Source organism: Pleurodeles waltl, chromosome 7 (genome assembly GCF_031143425.1).
Source record: "Pleurodeles waltl isolate 20211129_DDA chromosome 7, aPleWal1.hap1.20221129, whole genome shotgun sequence".
NCBI classification, from domain to species: domain Eukaryota; kingdom Metazoa; phylum Chordata; class Amphibia; order Caudata; family Salamandridae; genus Pleurodeles; species Pleurodeles waltl.
Genome location: NC_090446.1, coordinates 395,214,814 through 395,238,430, shown reverse-complemented (window position 1 = coordinate 395,238,430; position 23,617 = coordinate 395,214,814). Strand labels below are relative to the sequence as shown.

Genomic DNA, 23,617 nt, shown 5'->3' with positions numbered 1-23,617 from the left:
GCTAACATCACAGCCAATGAAATTTCCCTGACAGGACACCATTATGAATTATACTCAATTAGCGTTCATTCTCTCCAGTACACATCTGCACAACCTTGGATTGCTCTAATGTCCAGGAACCTGAAAGGGGAGCTGTTCTTATAGATCCTTGTTACTGCTCCACAGCCTTGGCAACCCATCTTCACGCCACCTTATCTGTACTTATCAATGTGCTCCTTATTAACTGAAGGCTGGTACAGAGGCAACTGGAAATCAAAAGATTAAATAACAAGAACAGACCTAGCATTGAAAGTTTAAATTGAAAAATAAAACACAGGTCTTAACTCCCGCCTGTTCAACACAGAACTTTTACACACATTTGATTATAAAGTTATACATTAAATTCTCATAAACACTACACACAGAGAAAATGGTTATAGAATTATATTGTTTCTAGAAATCATAACACCTAATACATTGGAATAATAATTGCATAGATGCGGTTTACATTAGGTATTTGCTGGCTTCTACTTTAATGTAAACTTTGTTAAATATGGTTTTGCAGTGCAGCACGTTTACACGAAATCTGTTTACACAAGTTATATATGTAGATGATTGCTCTTTTTCAAAGCATAATGGCACAGTCAAGTGATGCTCTTTCACAAGACAACCATTTTATTTGAGTGAATTACTCTGGATGGGTTAGTGTCTTATAATATTAGTTTACTTCGTGATGACAACATTCTTAAGGCGAGAAAAGATTGGCTTGATTTTTTTCAGTCCTTTCCAAATTCCTTTGACTATGTTTGTTAAACATAATTGAAACACATTGCAATTGGGTAGTTTTGTCATTGAGAATATTCCAATTGTTCCTCTTTGTTGAATTTTAGGTGTAATGCTTCAGTGCCCATTGAGATGATATTGGCTCATAGCCCCTCTAGTATAATTAGTACAGGTGGCAAATGGGAGCACATTCTATTCAAACAGCTTGTGAACCTCAAAGTTTATATCTTCAGACATAAAGGATTTCAACTCAAGAATGTTTAATTTAAGTATTAAAAATGTTTATGGACCAAAAACAAATCTAATATGAAGGTATAGATTGAAATATTATACAGTTCCACATAAATAGGACGGGCGTTAAATACTTAAATACAATAGACAACACAAAGTTGTTTGTATATAGTGTAATGCTTTCATCTGCCCTTGTAATAATAGTCTTATATGCCATTTAGGGTTACTGACTGGATCGAGTGTAGCCAAGCAGGGCCATAGAACTTATAAACACACTATAAATCCTGCTGAACTTTTTGTTGGTATCATATTACCTTTTGAAGCAGTGCCTGGTCTGGGGCTAATACCTTAAATGTATTTTAAGTTGATTTCTTGCCTTTATTAATATTTCAATTTACTATTTCATTCATTTTAGAATCGCAGCAATTTTACTTGCTTTGGTTTTCTCCCACTAAAGCGTGCTGTGGGGCTATCAGAAATAGAGGTAAAAAGGAAATTCATAGAATGAACAAACTAAAACTGTTGCGCTTTTTACCAGAATGTACTAAACCTTGCTTTTAGGGTGGCCAATCTGGGCATGTAGCTTCTGGAGAGTAACAATTATTTGATTTATTCAAACACATTTCCCTTTGCAGGTTGAGTTTGACTGTATTCACCCTGAGAAAAAGCAAAAGAAGAAGAGCTACAAAAATTCAGGAATTGTTCGAGTAAAATCCTGCAAGGTATTCATTTCTTTCTGGCACACGTTTATTAGGGTCGAGTGTGCAACGCGCTCTGTCCCTGGTGTAATCTCTCTGTGGGCTTTTAACCACGCCCGTCAATTTGGTTGGTTCGTGGGCTTGCCTTTTGAAATTTGCTTGATTTCATTAGTGAAAGGCCTGCACACGTCATGCCTTTTATGGTGTTTAGCCCTCCTGGAGCGCACCGGCCAGCTACTGAAAACATATGAGGCTCGATCTTTTCTGTATGGTTTCTGGACTACTTTTTCTCTTTATTTCGTAGGCAGCGCGATCTCACTGGGCAGTAATCGAGTGCTTTGCATGACATCGACTTTGTTACATTGATAATTGCATTGATAATTGCACTTTTGCCGATACGTTTAACTGCAAGTGAACTTCTGTTTTCCTTTGTGTCTCTGCTTAGTGCTCTTGTCGGCTGGCTTATGTGAAACTGTTTTACTTTTCCTTTTCAGTTTGTGGCAAGAAAAGTAAGGTCTGAAGTTTAAAACGCTAATAGCTCTAACTTGAGAAAACTCGAGACCCATTACATTGCAAATGCTTGTGCAGCTGTGTTTCCACATCTAGACTACTTTCTAACTTGTGCTTGTTGGTCTGTTACAGATTGAAACGGAATATTCCTTTTTAGATTTTGTAATGGGCGGCTGCCAAATAAATTTCACGGTAAGGTGTTCATATTGGGTAAACATGTTTGGATGTGGTGAAACCACTGCATTTACAATTCAGATGTGCTTGGTAGATGCATACAATGTTTGAAGCATGCTAAGCGTTTTTTGTTTTCTTAAACAACTCTAGGATTGTGGTGTTAATGTTTAAGTAATTCCCACTAATCTGCTTGAGTTCTTCATAGCTAAAGATTATGCGTAAACTAGATTTCAAAAGCATTTGCTTTTCTTCTCTTTATGTAAAAGCTCTATTGCTGTTTCCCCTTTTCTTTTAACCAGGTTGTTTTGGGGCTGGCAGTAACATGGCAGTGGAAATCGGAGGCCCACGATCCAGTTATTTGCCCTTCTATGCATAACAGCCTTCAGTATGCTTTCCCTGCTTTAATTTTTTAGTGTGTCTGCTTTGTTGTGCATGCCCTGTGTTTACGTCGGCCTTGCATGATTTTGTAAGTGTTGTGTTCGTGCGTGCAAAATCCTTTATAAATTGCAATGCATTTCTTGTTCTAGGTGTTAATCATTTTAACGCCAGGGACATTTAAACAACAGTGTGGTAATAGCGTTGTTGTCATTGAGTAGGTTTTCAAAAAGAATGCCACCCGAAGCAAACGAAATCAAAACCTTCACGAAAGATAATGGTTAAATAACCCTGTAGCTTTCTTGAGGCTCCCTGGAGTTTTATATAGTGCATTTCTATAGCCCCTTGGGACTAACATTCTAGTTATCCTTTGTATGCTCATCATTGAGGCATAAATAATTAATTTATGGATTAATTTATGGAAGATACAAGTGCTGGAAATTCATTTTTTCTAACCACTAAATCTCGAACATTGGATTTTCCATATTATGGATCCTTTTCCACACTCACCATTTGATGAATTTAATTTCTAAAGGGTACCTGGTCACTCTTCTTTAACTTTCTATTCATTTATACTGTGTGTGACATAAATATAATGCGCCATATGAGAGACGTTTGGCTTAGGTAAAAAGGTTCAGCTATCATGTCATGTAGTGTCTCGCAGCCATTGCTCACTCAATACTAGCACCATTCTCCCTGTGCCATGGCATCCTGTTTTCCATCATCCTAGTTGCCACAATCCCGCTTCTCAATGTCATTCTATATTTTATTCTTAACACTGGCCTGCATGGCCTTTATGCTCCCTTATATTTACATTCCACATGGATTTTAATAAGATTTCTGCGAGCTATAAAATCTGTCCTCTTAAGAGAGCGCAGACAGTTTTCTTTTAAACTTTGAGTCTTAGGGTTAGCTTTGCCAAAAAGGGCCTAGTTCACTCTAGATTTTGTCAGTTTAATGGGCTGGTTGCTGCTGTAATGATAGAGTTCACGGTGTTCACCGACAGTCCACTTTCATTCAGCCTCAGTTCCAATGATCTTTTGGAGGTTTGAGAAGTTAAGTGCGCCATTGAATTTGTGCTTGCTCCTTTTGTTTTTGGCTGCTGGTTGGACTTGAGACTGAGCTATTGTAGACACTTGTTACGTTTTTGCTGCCTCTATTCTGGTTTTGCTGCAGGAAATGTCTTCTATTTGAACGTGCTTTGCGTCATTCTGCTGTCTAGTGTTTGGGCCTGGCAATGTATTTGGTAAAAGAAATGTATAGTGAGTGAGGACAGTGTTGGTCACTGTATGATAACTGTAATCCCACATTGCCCCTGTGTGTGCGCCTACCAAATTAGATTCCTTCTTTCCACTGGTGCATCCATCAGTTTCCCAATTTCTTTTGATGATACCTTGAGGGAAACACCGATGGCAGTCGAGAAATATCACTGGGATTGACACTGCAGACCGGTTTTCAAGGTTTGTTTGCGGGGGGGGGGGGGGGGGGGGTCCTTCAACATAGTCTGAGATTGATAAGAAGTCCACATGGAATCCCTGGTGTTCCTCAGTGCCAATGTATAGCATGAACACAATCTTTAAATTCTACCAAAACTGCCATTTCAGTTTCACCCTCAGTGACGAACAACCAGTCTATATATATATATTGCATCCTAGAGACCATACACAGAGGATTGCTGTCTTTGCTCAGTTTTTAAGACATAAACCCTTGTTCATGGTGCAAAGATAATTTGAGCACATTGGACTATAACAGACATAACTGGGTTGTACAGGTTAAAGATGCAGGAAAGGGGTGCTCTGTCAATAGAGGAGATGGGTTTCTCCGACAACAATACTAAGGAAGATCAGGGTGAACACGAGACTGACCTCGAGGACACAATCCAGTTTGTATAAGTGGACCTTAAACCCACAGTGCCCCACCGTCATAAATCATCAGAGGGGGTCGAGACTGCAGGAACCCAGGATGCTGCCTGTGACCCCAAAGCAAAGGCATTGAGCAGTAATATGCCACAAACTTTTATGCCAGTGGTCTCCAATCGTTTTAATGCCGCGCCCCTCGTGTTGAAAAATAGAAATCACTGGGGCCCTCCTCAGAATTTTTCACAATTGTTTTATAAAGATGGCAATGTTTCAGTATGTCTAGACCTTTTTAAACATTACAGTTAATTACTGTTACCTTAAAAAAAAAAAAAAAGCAATAACAAGCTTCTGCTTAAAACAAAGGCATGTTATCTGTACAATGCTTCTTTTGGCCAGTGTCTGCCGCCCCTCCTGGGATCACTTGAGGCCCCCCAGTTTGAAGACCTCTGGTCTAAACACTTGATGCATACGAATTTTCTTATCAAAGGAGCTAGAGACAATCCCCATCTTTCTGGTATAGCGTAACATACTGGTAAGGCGGCCCTGAAGAGCATTGCCACAACTTCGCAAGATGATCAATTTCGAAAGGGGCGAGAGGATCAAGTGCAGTCACAGAAAGTCCCAAAGGGACAGTAAAATATCTGACACTGCTGAGGCCAAGAGAAAGAAAAGGACTCTGGAGGTCGAAATCGAGGAATTAATAAAGACAAAGAAAGCTTTCAAGACAGTTAAGCCCAATATAAACAGCCAAAGACATTGAACAAGAGCCATAATAAGATGCAGACTTAGGGGAGATGAAATACACTTTCACACAAGTCTACTTCGAAGACATCTGTTTCCACATTTTGGGGCAAAATGTTTTGTTGAAAAACATTGAAGCAGACTCTCACCACAGGAAGAGGTCTCTCAAGGACATCTCCTCCAGATGACATCACAGTATACCACGTGGTAGTCAAAAAGGCAGCAGGATGCTTTATCTGTAGAAATGGAGGAAGAAAAGGAGGATATGTATTTTCTCCTGGTGACCCTAAATCCTTTGTACAAGAGAAACGGATTTCTCCTGATTTTGCCAAACATAATTCAACAGGGTTAAAATGTGTTCACCAGGCCGACTACAGCTAGGGCCAGTATGCCACATATCAGAAAGAAATACAAGGCGTGTACCATGGATTAAAAATTTATCGGAGGGCATGTTGCGATATACTCATTAGTAGTATTCGCTGCAAGGAAAAGGGTAGTGTCATCAGCATCCACTGGGCCACAACCTGATCAAGAAAGTAGGAGAATAGATGGTGGTGGAAAGAAAATGGAGAGAGCAGCTGCCATGCAATGGCATAAAGAAAATTCCCATGCTCTCGTAAAAAAAAAAAAAAGGCTCACCACATTGGAGGGAAATAGAAGAGCTCATGGCCCAATTTCCTGAAGAGCATCAAAAGAGAGCAAAATTCCTATTTCTGGAGGCAAAAATATTGCCAACGCCTGTCTAAAGTCAGCTCTAGATGCAGCAGAAACAGCTAGCTGGCAGCTGACAACAGGCACAGTGCTTAGAAGGCACGCATGGCTGCATATATCTGTTTTTAAACCAGAAGCCCAGTCAAATATTAATAATATGCCCCTTACAGGCGGACAACTCTTCGGTCCAGAGATACACAACCTGTAGAGGCTATGAAGACAGCAAATGAAACAAAGACCATTGGGGCTTTACTGATCTTAAGACCGTCCTGTAACAGAGGTTTGCCTGCAGACAGAAGAGAACCATGGAGACATTTATACTGGCACATAGGCCCAAATACACCCAAGGGGTACTCTGCTTTCTACACAGTCGCAATGGCACCAGCAACAAACAAATATCTTTCTTTAGAGGAAGAACACCACTCCAGGGGCACCTTCTCCAGCTCCTCAAAATATCTCATCTCTACCCCTCCCACGCCCCACTCACAAAACACTTATGGGGTGGGGGAAGGGTAGAAGACTTCCTAGTCCAGTGGATGCCTATCACCAGGGACAAGTGCGTTGGAAATATTGTAAAGTATGGTTATTGGATAGACTTTGTAGACAAACCACCAAGGCATCAGGGGTACAAAAAGGACAAATTGGAGATCCTACAGACAGACATACAGCAACTGCTACTAAAAGATCCAATGCAAAAGGTCCAGCTGAAGAAATGAAACACCGGTGTGTTTTCTGTCTAGTTTCTAGTCCCCAATCAGAACTTAACTATGAGACTTATTTTGGATCTAAGATTAGTAAAGAGGTACATAAAAACACAAAGATTCCCAATGAAAACTTTGCAGGATGTTATTCCATTTCTTGACAGGGGAGCTACATGGCAACATTGGACCTCAAAAATGCCTACTTCCCCATCCCTATATACACTTTACACAGACAATACCTAAGGTTGATGATGCTAGGAAACCTTTATCAGTTCAAATTGCTACCCTTCGACATCACATCCGCACCCAGAGTATTTACAAAAACACTTGCGGGAGTGACAGTACACCCCAGAAAACACAATTCATATGTACCCCTATCTAGATGACTGGTTAGCTAGAACAGGCAACTATCACTGGGGCAACACAATTTCACAACAGTGGTCACACTGTTACACAGTCTAGAGTTCACCATAAAGTAGGCAAAGTCCTCTCCCACCCAGACGCAAACAAGACTTGGACAAAGCACTAGCTGTATCTAACTACAAGGAAGGGTGCAAGCAATCTTAGCACAGACTCAACTGTACCTGATGTCACATATTCTGACAGTGAGGACAGTCGAGAAACTGTTGAGGATGAGAACACTGCAGGCATGGTTAACCAACCAATGGTTTCAAATAATAGGGTTACTTCCGCAGGGCAGGATCCACATGGTCCGAGTTCAAGCCCTGCGGATCCTGCCATTGGGCAATATCCGTCACGTAGCCGCTGCTCAGGCATATTACAATGGGCTAGGTTATGGTAAAGAAGGGGAAGGGTCGCTGGACCCTTTAGAATACCAGCTCCAAGACCCCATGGACTGGCATACGGATCAGGGTGAAGCCAGTGGACTGGATACCTTCCCAGATACTGGCATGCTCTCTTTCCCTACTTCCCCTACTGTGGCTACGGCGGAGGGAGCCTCTTATTCAATAGTGGTGCAGAGAGCAGCCAAAGTCCTGAACCTTAAGCTGCCTTCAGTGGCAGTCAGGACTAACCTCCTGACAGAGGTGCTTTAACCTAGGACTTTATCCTTTGATCCCCCGCTCCCCTTTAATGAAGCCCTTACATCTGTCCTTCTGGGTACTTGGTCCAAACACAACACAGGGCCTCATGAACAGGACTATTGCCCGCTGCCATCACCCTGCACTGGGTGACTCAGGTTTCCTGATGAAACACCCCACCCCTGAGAGCATGGTTTTCCAAGCCTCCATTTCCCAGGGCGCTTTCCCTTCCACACCCCCTAGATAGGGAATCCTAGAGGGTGGATACACTTGTGAAGATGTTTTCTTCTGCCAGCCTGGCATTGTGTTCTGTGAACACCACTTACCTTCTAGGCTGTTATTCCCTCATGCTGTGATATACAGTTGCGCAAGTGCTGCCACAGGTCCTGGAGGAAGCCCAGACTGTACTTTCCCAAGCAGTTGCTGATGAGAGAGACACAGAAAAGTTCAAGATCTGATGTGAACAGGACACTGGGCAGAGCGGTTGCTTTGACAGTGGCCTTGAGGCACCACACCTGGTTAAGAACGTCTGGCTTTTCAGGGGATATCCAAGCTAATCTTATCGACATGCCATTTGATGGCACCGGTCTTTTCAAAGAGAAAGCAAACATGGTGCTCGAGTAATTCAAGGATTCTTGTCCTAGGGCTAGATCTTTGGGCCTTCATGCAGCCCCTTGTCCCACTCAGTCTGCCTTTTACCCATTCCTGGCTATGGAAGGGCCACCCAGCCACGTCCCTTCCCCTCCGTCCACCATGCCACACATGCTTTCCAGCCTCTACATGACTGGGGATGTGGGATTCAACATCCTAACCTTCTGAGTCTGGTGATTCCCCACCAGGGACTAGTCGGAGGCAGGGTCCGCCATCACCTGCTGTGCTAGCAGTCCATCACATCAGACAGGTGGGTTTTGCAAATAGTTCAAAGGGGCTGCTCCCACCCCTTCAAGACTACCCATCCATCCATGCTACAATGGCTGATGGAGGATCATTTGGTAACGTTCCAAGAGGAAGTTACTGCTCACTTGGCCTGGGGAGCCATAGATAGGGTCCCTGTGCCAGGAGTAGGTTGTGGTTATTATTTTTGCTACTTTTCTGGTGCCCAAAAAGGACAAGTGCCTTCGCCCTATCCTAGACCTTCGGTTCTTCAATCTCTTTCTCGAGAAGGAGAGGTTCAAAATGCTCACACTGGCTCAGGTTCTGCATGCTCTGGACTCAGCAGACTGGATGGTAGCGTTGGACTTGCAGGGAGCATATTTTCATATCCCCATCCTGCCTACCCACAGATGTTACTTGCAGTTCACAGTATGCCACAAGCACTTTCAGTTCACTGTGTCTCCTTTTGGCCTTACCCCTGTCTTTTTGCCTTCTGACCTCCTGTTTTTATGGAGTACTGGACTCTGTTTTTGCCGGTTTATTGTCTCTGCACACTTTACCACTGCTAATCAGTGCTAAAGTGCAAGTGCTCCCTATATAAATTGTACTGTTGATTGGTTTATCCATGATTGGCATATTTGATGTACTGGTAAGTCCCTAGTGAAGTGCATTAGAAGTGCCCAGGGCCTGTAAAGCAAATGCTACTAGTGGGCCTGCAGCACTGATTGTGCCACCCACATAGGTAGCCCTATGAACATGTCTCAGACCTGCCACTGCAGTGTCAGTGTGTGCAGTTTAAAACTGCCAGTTCAACTTGGCAAATGTACCCACTTGCCAGACCTAAACCTTCCCTTTTGCTACATGTAAGGGACACCTAAGGTAGGCCCTAGGTAGTCCCATGGGCTGGGTGTAGTGTATGTTAAAGGTAAGACATGTACTGATGGGTGTTGCAGTGAAATACTGCTAAAAAAAGGTCTTCACTGTTTCAAGGAAGTGTAGATTCCCTTTGAGAGCAGATAGAAATATGGAGTTTGGGGTCTCTGAATTCACAATTTAAAAATACATCTTTTAGTGAAGTTGGTTTTTAGATTGTTAGTTCAAAAATGCCACTTTTAGAAAGTAGGCATTTTCTTGCTTAAACCATCCTGTGACTCTGCCTGTTTGTGGATTCCCTGACTGGGTCAGTTTGACAGTTGGGATGTTTACACCTCTCCGTTAGACAGTGACACAAAGGGAGCTGGGGTGTAGCCTGCATATACTGATGAGCCATCTGAGCTAGGGAGGAGTGGTCATTTACACCTGAAAGGACTGTGCCTGCCCTCACCCAGTGCAGTCTCCAACCCCCTGGGGCCTGGCCTGGACAAGGAAGGATCTTGCAAACAACTGAGACTTTCCTTTCAAGTTTGCCAACTTCAAAGTCAGAAAGGGGTATAAGTAATGGACCCAAAACCCCAGACTTTTAGAATGTTTCTGGAATCAAGAGGAACCTCTGGCAAGGAGTAGAGCTGAAGGAGTTGTTCTGCCCGTTTGCTGTGTTGGCCTGCAGTTTCTGCTTCTGCCTTAAAAGAGAGCAATGAGCAAACTTTGCTGTGTATCCTTCTTGAGAAAGTTCTCCAAGGGCTTGGAGTAGAGCTTGCCTCCTGTTCAAAGTCTCGGGGATATCAAAGGCTTCAGTTTCATCTTCCTACTGGATATCAAAGGCTTCAGTTTCATCTTCCTACTGCACTGGGAAGTGTGTATTTTTTGCTGTTCAAGGAGAGAGACCACTGTGACGCCGTCAACGACGCCGCTGGCCTGCACCTTGACCTGCCAACGCCGCACTGCCCCGCTTCACACCGTGACCATGGTCTCACCGATGCAGTCATCGGTCGACTTCACTGAACCACTGCTCACACCGCGACCTGTGGGCCCCGCACTCCGGCATCACCTTGCTCACACCACAGCCTGGGCATGCCCAACGATGACACTCCTGCTGACACCGACGCCTGCACCAAGGCCTGTGGACACTGCTCAGGAGGAGCATGAAGCACCTTCCTGTCCTGCACCGCCGCCCCGGTCCACCAACTCCAGCACCTTCGACTTCCAGTGTCGTCAACTGATGTCGCTGTCTGCACCGCAACCCGTGAACACCGCACGGAGCCCGTCCTGCGCTGCACCACTGACTTGGGCCTACCGATGACAGCGCTTAAGCAACAACGCAGTCACTGCCTGCACGTGACCTGGTGACACCGCGCTGCCCTGCTTCCCACCGCAGCCCTGGTCTCACCGACGCCGCTGGACGCAGTCACAGAGCCACTGCCTGCATGGTGACCTGTGGGCACCGCAGCCCCGACACCATCCATGCCAGCGCTCCTGACTTCATCAGCCCGAGTTCGATCCACAACGTGTGTGACTTCATGGGCCTGACAACCCCCCGCACCAACCTCGGAAACCGACACCGCAACATCACTCTCCGGACTCATCGCAAGGATCACAACGCCCTGCAATTCCAAAGGTACTGTTTCGGGTCTCTCTAACACTGTAACTGTCCCGCGATGCCACAGCCAACCTTGACTGTTGCTTTTGTTTACCACGATGCCGTGAAAGCCCCAGGTGGAGCTATTGACTTCAGGAAACTGTATTTTTGAGTCATTCTTGCAGAATTCATATTTTTATTACGGTTTGTCTGATTTTTATTGTATTTGGTCTTGTTTTATATAGATGAATATTAGCTATTTTTCTAAAACTGGTGTGGTGTCCTTTTGTAGTGTTTTCACTGTGTTACTGCGTGTTATGTGCCTTTACTCATTGTTTCTGAGATAAGCCCGACTGCTTGTGCCAGGCTACCACAGGGGTGAGCATGGGTTATCTGAGCAGGTATCTCCCTTATCCTGACTAGAGTGAGGGTCCCTACTTGGACAGGGCACGAACTGACTGCAAACTAGAGACCCCTTTTCTAACACCTCCCAAGCTGCGAGTCCATGATATTCAGGCTTTGATACCAATCTTTCAGCGTCTATCCTGGATTTCAGTGAGAATGACACTGAGGCGGCTGGGCCTCGTGGCCTTCTGCATCCTGCTGGTGACACATACCAGGTGGCATATGCAGGATCTGCAGTGGAACCTGAAGTTCCAGTAGACGCAGCATCAGGTAAATCTCTCCGACATGATCCAGATCTCGGAGGAAAATACATGAGATATGCAGTGGCGGTTAACAAACCGCAATTTGGTCAGAGGTAGATGCCACTCCCTTCTCAAATCAGATCTGACAGTAGAGACAGGTGCATCCCTGCTGGGCTGGAGTGGCCACCTGGGAGAAGCGGAGATCAGAGGCATGTGGTCTCCAGCGGAGTCCGGCCTGCACATAAACATGTTGGAACTCCAGGCAATCAGACTAGCATTGAAAGCATTCCTTCCTTCTTTGAAGGGGAAGGTTATGCACTTGTTAACGTACAACACTGCTGCCATGTGGTACTGCAGCAAGCAGGGTGGGTTGGGGTCGTGGACCCTTTTTCAAGAGGCTCTGCACCTCTGGATGAGGCTGGGACAAGGCATTTCCCTGGGATTCAACATCTGGTGGGATCTCTGAATGTCGAAGTGGACAAACTCAGCCGACAATGCTTAGTCGATTACGAATGGAGTCTCCGTCCGGAGGTGGGGCAAGGTCTCATTCAACAGTGAGGAGAGCCTTGATTAGATCTGTTTGTCTCCGCAGAGAACGTGCATTGTCAGCAATATTGTGCTTTGGATTTTCCAAAGTGGCAATCACTTGGCAAAGATTTTCGTTTCGAGCGGAACTCAGGCCTCCTGTACGCCTTTCCACCCATACCACTTCTGCACAGAGTTCTCAAGGAGATCAAGAAAGATCAGGCCCAAGTAATCCTTGTGGCTCTGGACTGGGCTCGAAGAGTCAGGTATCCCGAGCTATTGAACATAGCCATCTATCCTCCTATCAGACTGCCTCTTCAGGAGGATCTTCTGTTGCATGGAAATTTGGCTGTGGCAGTTAACAGCTTTTGATCCTCCGCCCGGAGTCTGCAATGTAATCTTGGCAGCCTGGCGTCACTCCACCAAAACGGTATACGACTGTCGGATAAAATTTGTGGCATTGGGCACAGACAAGTCTGTGGACCCCCTTTGTGCCCCTTTTTCTGAGGTGTTTATTCTCTCTCTGGCCAAACAGGGTTTTGCTATGGGCACTCTCAAAGGTTATCTGTCTGCCATTTCTGCTTTTTTGCAGTTGCCTGATCAACTTTAAGTCTTCAGTTGTAAATAGGTTCCTTAAAGGCCTTACTCTTATGTTTTCTCTGCCTCCATTCATTATGAATAAATAGAATTTGAATTTGGTTCTGACATTCCCGATGTGCGCTCCTTTTGATCCTCTCCACAACTGTCCTTTCTGGCTTCTCACCTTGAAAACAGCCTTCCTTCCTTGGTGCCATTACCTCTGCCCGCAGGATGAGTGAACTGCAGGCATTGCCCCTTAGCTGCCCTACCTTTCCATATATTCTGACAAAGTGGTTCTTTGCACTAAGGCCTCCTTTCTACCAAAAGTGGTTACACTCTTCTATGTAGGCCAATCTATCACCTTGCCTACTTTTTATGCACCCCTGCATCCTTCTAAGGAAGAGAGACTCCACCGCCTAGACCCAAAAAAGGGCATTGGTGTTCTACCTAGATTGTACCAAAGAGTTTGGGTGTATGTTCAACTGTTTGTTGGTTATGTGGGTGCGAAGGAAGGTTGGGCAGTGCAGAAGAGAACCAACTCCAGATGGGTTGTGCTCTGCATTAAAATGTGCTGCGCACTGGCTAAGAAGCAACCCCTGAGGGCTTGCATGCTCATTCTACCAGAGGTAAAGCTGCAACCACTCGTTAGCACGCAGAGTTCCAGTCGTTGACATCTTTCAGGTGGTAACGTGGGCTTCTCTGCACATGTTTACCAAACACTCCATCCTTGACGGTCAGGTGCATAGGAACTGGCACTTTGCCAATTCGCTCCTGCAGGACTTTCTAGTATGATCTTAGTTTGTAGACCGACCTCCGGGGATGGTGTTGCTTGGGTATCTATTCTAAGGCAAGGAATTTGCAGCTAGATATCTCTATCAGATAGGCAAGTTACTTACCTTTGGTAACGCCTTATCTGGTAGAGACAATATCTAGTTGCAGATTCCTTACCGACCCATCCATCCTCCCCACTGTGCGAACTGATTTCTAGGCATAGAGACTCTTTCAGGGCCCTAGTTTTGACACTAGTGGTCAGTATTCTTCATACGGCACAGACGATGCCCATGACAGATGCAGAGCTGATTGACCCCCACCTAACGACACGCAGGGGAACTACTCAAGAATAATCTCTGAATCCAGACTGACGCCAGGGGAAATTTTAAGGTACCTATGTGTGAAGTATTTTTGTGGTGTTTTCATTGTGGTGTTGTGTGTGTGTTGCACAAATATTCTACACATTGCCTCTTTAGATAAGCCTAACTGCTTGGTGCCAAGCTATCAGAGGGTGAGCACGGGTATCTCTAAGTGTGTATCTATCTTACCCTGACTAGAGTGGTGGTTCCTGCTTGTACAGGGTTCATAGTCTGACACCCTAAAAGCCCAGTTCTAACAAATAGCAATTCATGTCCCAGGGTAGGCAACACAGAAGCAGATGAATTAAACAGAAAAACATCTTGCACCCACGAATGGTAATTAAACCAATCTACTTTAGACACTCCTTTAAACACTGAGGTCAACGTTAGTTGGTCTTTTTTGCAAACAAAAAAATCAAAAAATGCTGGTCCTACCATCCATCCAAGCACTACTACCCACAGACTCTGAAGGATGCTCTGACGATCAGCTGGTTCAGGATAGTTCTATATGCTTGTCTCTCAATACCAATAGTTCCGAAGGTTCCAGAAAGGGCCAAAGTGTCCATGATCATAATAACAATATGGCCGTGACAACCTTGCTTCTCCCACCTTCTACAACTGGAAAGCCAACACAATGTCAGAATACCCTTACACAAGGACACCTTGACCAAAGAGCAGGAAAAGGTGTTTCCCCTGAACCCAGAGTCTGCAATCAATGGCCTGGTTTCTGAAATACAAATTCGACATTTTCACTTACCAAAAGCAACATTGAAAGTTATTAAAGTGTCAAGGAGACCTTCCACTAAGAAAGCCTATGCCTTTAAGTGCAAAAGATACTTAGCATGGTTTAAGGACAACAAATTCCTAGACTTTTTGCATTATTAAACAGTCGAAGTGTGGTACCTCACAAATCTAACAAAATGTAAATTATCCTATGCTTCCCTAAGTGTACATTTGTCAGCGATCGCAGCCTTTGTACGAGAAATGCATGCAAAGAAAGTTTTCACTATCCCCCTAATAAAGTAAGAGTCATGGAGAGGGCTAAACTACTGGTCCTTGCCAGAACAGCGTCTACTCTGCAGTGTAACCTTAACTTGGTTTTAGCAAGGTTAATGGAGGAACATTTGAACCCATGTACGAAGCTACATTAAAACATCCAACTTCTAATAGACTTCTAACCACAGATTTCTCACCTCATGAATTTCCCAGGTGTCAGACTGGATAAGGAAACGTTTCTAGCAATCCCCTTACGCTTTGACAGGTTGCGTTATGTGGCTCTGCATCCTGTCAGTTCTGTCCTATACATGACGGAACCACTATATATGTGCCAGCTCTGTGTTCTGATATCAGATGCTTTCTTCTGACAGATGTTTTCCCTCAAATTTCTTCAGTGTGCAGTGTCATGCCCTAAAGCAACTGGGTTTAAATAGTGTTGTGGGTGACGGGCACCCTCGATGTCTGTCTATGGTGCCTTGGCTCCAAACACTGCTCTGCAAGGAGTATGTGCTGTGCAAAAATTAACTACCAAGTCACACTAGCAGATCCTTAACTTAGGAGTTAGAAAAAGTGCTCACAGTCTGAGGTGTGATGGTTCCGATCAAAATGAAGGGTGCTGGCACGCTCCAGTACCCAGTTATCTTCGAGGTCATGGGCCTCAGGTAAAGCAAGGAAATTCCACACGAACCATAAGAAATCTAAGCATAGGCCTTCTTCATCCCACTGCTCTCACCACTCTGAGCCACGCCACGCCAGTAGCGCCTCTAGGCTGAAGTCAGACCCCCTACTCTCCATCCCCAGCGGAGCCCAACACTAGTTCTACTTGAACAGATAGTGACGTCCCACTACTGAAGGCGACCATGAAGCACAGTGTTGGTGCCACACGAGATCTCTCTGAAGCGCGTTGGGCCCCTCGGACCTGAGGCACCTCCAGTTGGTCTGCTGTTAGCACATCTGTCCTCAGCTGCTGCACTCAACCTCACCTTGAGGCTGATTTTGTTCATGGATTCTGCTCCACCAAACTTGTTCCTAATGCCATTGATGGCTCTACCCTTAGCGCCATGCATACCATTGTGATTGGTGCCACGACCAAGACCACCAGTGTGCGATTACACACCGATCTCAGCGACACTGGATCTAAACACGTTGTACTGTCTGTTTTGGAGACCTGTACTCTACCACCCAGACCTAGACAATATGCCTTTTCTGTGGCAGACTATTCCTCACATTATGAATTGGACAATCTCAAAACTACTTTTCTAAAAAAGGTTCTTCACTCTGCACAGTCTACTCAGGAGCCTCTGCTTCCCTTTAACTAGGCCTTTTCAATGTGCTGGTGGGCACCTGGTCAAAACCAGGATCTTTCACCCGATAAATAGACAGTTGGTGAGGCGGCAATTAATGGGTATTAATTGAAGACTGGATCATATGTACACAAACTATATCCAAACAATTCCTCTAGAAGCACTTTTAAGTGAGACATTGTCTTTACCCAGTTCCCAGGGTAGGGTGGTTAGTCACTTTAGAGGTTCATAGAAGATAAAATCGACTTTTAAGTCCGTTCAAGTATCTGACAATATTTACAGAATTTGTGGCTGAAAACTATGTCTGTCTAAAGATCACTTGAGGAATATTGTCAAACAGGTTACCATTGCAGCTTCTCTTCTAGAATAAATCAAAGGTAGACTTGGAAATCAATCTTTTACATTTTGATATAAGCCCCTATGCATCACTCGGGTCTATTTGGATATGAAACAATTCTGAGCACCCTACTGTGTCACACAGATTTGTATAATATCCAATAATTATTAATAAAAATGGAGAACATTTCGGACAGGGTAGAGATGATTAAGGAGCCAAAGATAAGCAATTGGTCACAAAGTTGAGTGAAAGGAGGGAGCGAATGAAGCAAATGGGTGAAACAGAGGAAACCAGCGAGACCAAGGCATAGGAAGAGGAAATCAAAGTAACTACAGTGTGAAAGGAAAAAGCTAAGGTACATTGCGTTAAAGCATGCAACCTTGACGATGAACTTCTCCATGTTCCACACACCAGAGAAATGTAGGTCCTGTAACCCGAAATTCTTTTGCTTACCTATGTACATGGGAATCTGTTCATTTCATATTTTTATTAGTGTTTTAATAAAAGCAGACCTCTGGAATAATTTGATGCGACCAAAACAAGCACATTCTTGTGAAAGTTCTTATCTGTTTTTTTTTTAAAGACTAGATTCTTTGAGAGTCATTGAGTGATTGGTAGTGCTCTTCTGGTACTAAATGTAGCTCTCATCTTTTAACAGGTGGGCATAGATTTCACAGGTTCAAATGGAGATCCCAAATCCAAAGACTCTCTCCATTTTATCAGTCCAAACGGAATCAATGAATACCTGACTGCTCTTTGGTGTGTGGGGAACGTCATACAGGATTACGACACGTAAGGATTTCAAAAGTTTACTTACATGTAAAAAATGTTTTCTGTAATAGCTTTGTTTTTTTAGGTGTTTTCATGAGTTTTCGGATTCAATGGATACACTTTGCTGCGGATTCAGCACATCATGAATATCAGAAGCACTACAATCTGTAAAACTTTCCTAAAGCCTCAGGATGCCCCCGGTCGCTCCAGTACATTGCTCCACCCATCCAGCAAGTGACAACACTAGCAAATTTATGGTGCTGTCTAGTGCATTGTCATTGATTCTTGTGTTACTACATCATGCAGTCACTGGTCCGAAGCACCTATTCAATGTTCAGTAAATTGCTCATTTTTTAAAAATATTTTTTTTTAAACACGCTTCCTGTTTTGATTAGGTCAGTTAACACCTCCTAAGGTCTCAGGATTCAGTCTTTGTCGACAATGTCAACAGTTGTTCTTCTGAAAACCCTGTGATAGGAGCATTTATTGTCTGGGGCCTGCTCACAATCCTTTACCTTGTGACTCTTGTAACTCTTTGCATCCGAAAGTTATCAGGCAACGGAAAGCCAAATTATTTCTGGCTCCAGCCCTTTAGAAAACCCAAAAACGGCACGTCTCCCCTCCTTAAGTCCCTTGCCAAGGAGTGATCCTTCAAAGGGTCTTTCCAGAAAAAAAAAACATAAGACGCCATCGGAAGTGCAAGTCCTTTTATACCTTGAGGAAATGGCCCTGCCCCTGCCCCTGTGGAGACAACCTTTTCAACACTGTTTTTACAACGGGATGCGTTTACCACGCATGCCTTTACAATGAAAAGTAAGCATATTTAAGGGGTGTGTGTGTATACACAGACACACACACATATGTACGCTTATAAAGGTATTGGGTGGTAAGGGTGTTTGGGGTGGGTAGGAATATAGGGCGTTAAGGGTGTTTTAGAGCTTAGGGGTACGGGTAGGATTATTGGGTGGTGAGGGTGCTCTTAGTGCTTAATGGTGGGTAAGGGCATAGTGGGACGGGTGGGTTTAGGGGTGGGTGGGGGCATAGGGTGGTAAGGTAGGAAAAAAAGTGGTGGTTTGGAGGGGGCTCCCACAAAAATAAAAATAATCTTAGAATAATTAAAAACCTAATAAGGAGTGGGTGGTTTGGGAAACTCAATACATAAAAGTGTGACAGTAAAACAATATAATACAGTAAAAATAATTGAGATCGAATTCATTCAAGTTCCTAGTTAAAAGGAATGAATCATAAGATAAAATTCAATTATATGCAGTTTAAGAACAAAGACAGTCAATTGATCACAAACTGGTTCCTAACAGTTGATAATTGTAGTGCTCTCCTTCCATACAATATGCACTGGGCGAGCCAGTCTGGCCGAAAAACGATCCTATAAATATTCTACAGTTTTTTTTATAATGGGCAGCTCTAAATAGAGTGACAGTGCTTTGCTTTAAAATCTGGTGTTGAAGATATGGTGAGAAAACCTCCCCCCTATATCTCCGTTGTATAGCAGCTTTGACAATTAGGAAATAATGGTCCAACAGCAGTTAAATAGGAACGAGACTAAAGATCTAAATCTAGGATCATCTTTGCATCTCTACTCAGAATACCACATTAAAATATTAAAATGTTAAAATATTTTCATATCCCGACCTACTCATTCTTGCAAGGCTGCATTATATCGTTTGACAGTCATTGTCACTGTTCCCTGAGGTGTTGCTAGCTATAATTGCCGTGGCAAGCCTCCCTAGCTCTAAGGTCATTAATATTTATTCATGAGCAAGCCTGATAACATATTCTGTTAGTAAAGATGGTTTTAACGCTTATCCAATACCATTACATTATTATGCCTCACATACTACACTCTCACGCCTTACAAGACACAAGCGAGCCCCCTCAAGACTCCTTGTATTTCAGTTAAGAATCGGCCTAAAGCACAAGTCACATTAAAACATTTCATAGCGGGGGGGGAGCTAGTGTTTTTTCACATCTGCTTTTTTTCTGCATCCCGTTCAACTTTCTGGCAAGGGTTAGAATTTCCACCCCATATTAAAATTGAGAGCGCACCGTAGCATTCAAGGCGGAAAGTACTGGGCGAAGGGACGATCCTCCATACTTCTGTCTAAACTGCTTTAGTCCCCAAACTGCTGTTACTGCCATGGTTTTTAGTGCCCCAATATGCTCTTTCCATATTAGTTTAGAGTCAAACCATATACCTGAGTATTTATATTTATCAACTAATTCTACTTTGTCACCTCCCAGGTACCAGGAGAAAGCCCTCTTCCTTTTTCCTAACACCATTGTTTTTCTTTTATCCAAATTTACTGTAGGTTTTTTATTTTTACAGTAAGTATATAAGGTGTCTGGTTTTCTTTGCAGCCCCAGTTCCGTCTTGTCAACTATCACCAAGTCATCAGAGTATAATAAGCAGGAGATATGAGTGCTATCCATTTCTGGACAAAGACCCCTAGCCACCTTCGGTACCCCTGGCAAGTCGGACAGGAATATGGCAAACACTAGTGGGGCAGGACACATCCTTGATACAGCCCATTCTTTATAGGGATCGTCTTTGAGAGTGCTCCACCAGTATCTAAGATCACCTGGGCCAGGTTTTGCGAATGTAGTCCCTGAAGGACGAACAGTAAATCAGAATCAACCCCAAGCTGTTTCAGCATATTCCATAACAATTTTCGGTCTACCAGATTGAAAGCGGCACGGAAATCCACAAAGCAACAAAATAAGCACCCTCATACCTCTGTTGACTTTTTTTCTAATGCCCACAGACTAAAGCAAAGGTCTATTGTCGAATGGCCCTCTTTAAAGCCCCCTTGCTCTCTTGGGATCAGATTATTTAACTCTACCCATGCTTTCATTTGACTCAGCAGTAACTTTGCAAAGATTTAATAGATATGCCATGTAATGGGGAGAGATTCTTTGGCTAGAAATCTTGGAATGTATGAAAACTGGCTGCTCTGTTTGCACTGGCCTCCTCAGCCAAGCATTTCCACCAGCATTATAGCCGTGTTTGCGCCTTCTCCACAGGCCAACTTTCCTGGCAGTGGCTGCCCTCCCAGCCAGCACAGCCTCCTCGTTTCTTCGGCTGCTTTTTCAGAAAAGATGAATCCAAGGAAAGCTGCTACAGCAGTCCCAGCGTCCCTTTCTTCCACTTGATCCTGTACCCCTTGGCTTTCTTATCCTACTTTCATCATCGACTTTGATTTGAAGTGAGAGTCTCCGTTTTTGTTCAGTTAGGAGTCCATCACACCAGACCTGCTGGTTTCTCCAAATGGTCAGCAAGGGTTATGCCATCCTCTTCCTCTCGCCCACATCATCTGCCTCGATGTTAGAGATAGAAGTTCTTGCTTTGCTGTAAAAAGGGTATAGAAATGCTACCCACAGAGAGGGGACCATGGTTCTTGTCTGTTTACTTCTCATTCCTCAAGGTGAATTGGACCTTCAGTCCTATTCTAGACTCAAGGTTCCTGAATCTTTGTCAGAAAAAGTTTAAAATGTTGTCTGAGTCAGGTACCTGTGGCCCTGAAAGTGTAGGATTGTGGGGCAACACTGCTTCTCCAGGACACCTATTTCTACCTTCTGATCTTTCGGTTCACAAGTAGTACCTCCACATTGTAATCTTGGCACTTCCAATATGGTGTAGTGCATTTTGGTTCCATTACTGCCCCACAAGCCTTCACCAAAGTGCAGGCTGTGGTGCGGCTCTCCCTCAGGAGATCAGAAGCCCAGGTATTTCTATATTTGGAAAATTGGCTGGTGAAGGTGGGGTCTCCTGCGCTGCTGTCATGGCATCTGGAGAACAGCCTGACCCCATTTCAATGGTCGGGCTTCTTCTGTCCACAGAGGTCCCACCTTGTCTCAGCTCAGAAACTATCATTCTTGGTGCACTTCTGGACATTACTTGCATGAAGGCTTGTCCTCTGACTCTGAGGGTCTTGGTCATTGGTGGAATGAGTTGGATGTTCAGACTCAGATCATGGTTCTGTAGGTTTTTTACCTGCTGGGCTTGATGACTTTGTGCATCATGTTAGTGCTGCACACCTTAAGGTAGAGGAGGTCACTTTAGTGTTGTCTGAAGAATCAGGGACTTCAACATCAGGAAAATATCTCCAGTTGTGTGGGTATTTCCTGCTCCGTTCTTCCAGAGTTTAGAGGTAGATGCTGCCATTCATCTTACTGATGAATCTTATCTTCAGTCCTCTGCAGTCACAGGCCACTGTTATTGACTCCTCTGCATTTGACAGGGACATTAATGTGGTTGGGAAATGACTGTGTAAGGAGCCCTTGGTATCAGGAAGATCAACCAAAGCACAGCCATTTGTTACAATTGAAGTCTGTTGAAATGGCTTTTAAGGCATTTCTTCTATTTATCTAGAGGCACGTGGAGCTGATTATTTCAGATAACATTGCATGTGTATTATCTCAGCCATCAGGGTAAAAAGGGTTCACTGATGCTGTCCTGAGATGCTGCAGCTTTAGGCACTGGGCTCTGGCAGCTCATTTGGCTAGCATTTTGAATGTGAAGGTGAATGCTTGGTCATTTGTCACTGAAGAAAAATTAGTGTTCTAGTTGGATGTGAAGATCTCCCAGCTGGGGCATCTCCTCATTGGCCTAGGGAATTCCCCTCTAGTGCGTCCTACACTCCCCACCAAGTTCTCTGTGGGGGTGTCTTTTGACTGAGCTGGTCGCATGTCATGTTTTATGTTCTCTTCCGTTCAGGTGCTTTCAAGGGTTCTGCAAAGGGCCCTGGAGTATGATATGCAGCTGTTCCTCATAGCCTCAGATTGGGCAAGGAAGGTTTAGTACCCTGATGTTTTAAAACTCACATTCCACTTCCCCTCACAGATAAAAATGTACTTTCACATCGGGGTGGTCTGGTCCTCCTCCTCAGTCCTCAGACACTTCGTATACAAGAATGAAGATTGTGTGGCGCAAGTCAGAGCCACTCAGCATTCAGTGAAGAGTAGCAGGTGTCTTCCTAACCTCCCAGAAAACAACATATGTGGGTTACTGGAATAAACTTGTGTTTGTGTTAGGCTGCAGTCTTAAATCTCTTCTAGGCTTGCAAGTCTGACTTGCTGCGTTTTGTTGTTTCCTTTGCCTAAGAGGGCTTGTCTGTTTCTTCCGTCAAATGCTATTTGACTACTCTTTCTGCATTACTTTGCCTTCATGACCAGCCTTTATTGTTCAGATCATCTCTAATGTTGTTTGTTGTAATGTTTACAGAATGCTTCCTCCCATGCCCTATGTTGTCCCATAATGGGACTGGAATTTAGTACTGACTTTACTCATGACATGCCATCATAACCGATTCATAGTTGCTTTGTTCTTCTTCTGACCTTCAAGACCGTCCTAGTCATGATTGCTTCAGCCCATAGGTTCAGAGAGTTGCAGGCCCTTTCACACTGTTTGCTTTAATTTGCTAAGACAAAGTGGCTCTATCCACTTGTCCATCCTTCTTGCCAAAAAGAGGTATGCTATTCCTATAAGCCAGTCTACTATCATTACAGCTTTCTATCCTCCTCCTGATACTCCCACGGAGTTTGAGCATCTTCGTAAGCTCAACACAGTTGAGCTATTTTCTCTTGCAGAGCCAAATTTAGGCTCCTATCACTTTTTACTCAGCAGAGCGGGGACTTGGGGGTGTTGGGCATCTGTAGGCTATGTTGGAGAGCATTTGCTTGTGTAAGGATTTCTGGCTGTATTCTGGCAGCTCAGGAAATTTCTAAGGTGAAGAACCAGTAGGAAGATGTAGTATTCACTAGAAAGAGAGTAACTTTTTTTTTTTTTTTGAGCCCTCAACTTCCACTTTCCTTTGGGTCTAAGTTCACTGAGGGAAAAAGGGTCAGTATTACTGATTCATTATTCTCTGTCATGGGCTGGTACTTTTTCCCTGCGTGTATTGCACCATTTTAATTTCTAGCTCTGAATTAGCAATGATACATCAGGGCTGGTCAGCAACTTATTTGGGTTTAACAGCAGGTTTTCTTGAAGATTCGGTTAAGATGTATAGCACATGCTTATACCCCTGCTGAATTACCAGACATAGCACACCAACCCCATGCTACGACCAAGAGAGAATAAACTAATAAATCAGTAAGCTACCATAAATTATGATAAAAAGGATCCAGGAGACGGACATCCTTCAGTTAATAAAGCTCTGATTTGCACAAATTATGAACTGT

The 23,617-nt window shown here is 44.0% G+C and overlaps 1 protein-coding gene across 10 annotated transcripts in view; it reads left to right on the top strand.

Moving 5' to 3' along the window:
• Window positions 1-23,617, top strand: part of CPNE1 (copine 1) — a 797,848-nt gene that overhangs the window by 570,885 nt on the left and 203,346 nt on the right. For all 10 annotated transcript variants that reach the window (XM_069243860.1, XM_069243864.1, XM_069243859.1 and 7 more), the window contains 3 exons: window positions 1,629-1,715; window positions 2,334-2,393; window positions 17,307-17,440. In XM_069243860.1, the coding sequence (XP_069099961.1) occupies window positions 1,629-1,715; window positions 2,334-2,393; window positions 17,307-17,440 (281 nt within the window). The remainder of the gene's footprint in view (window positions 1-1,628; window positions 1,716-2,333; window positions 2,394-17,306; window positions 17,441-23,617) is intronic.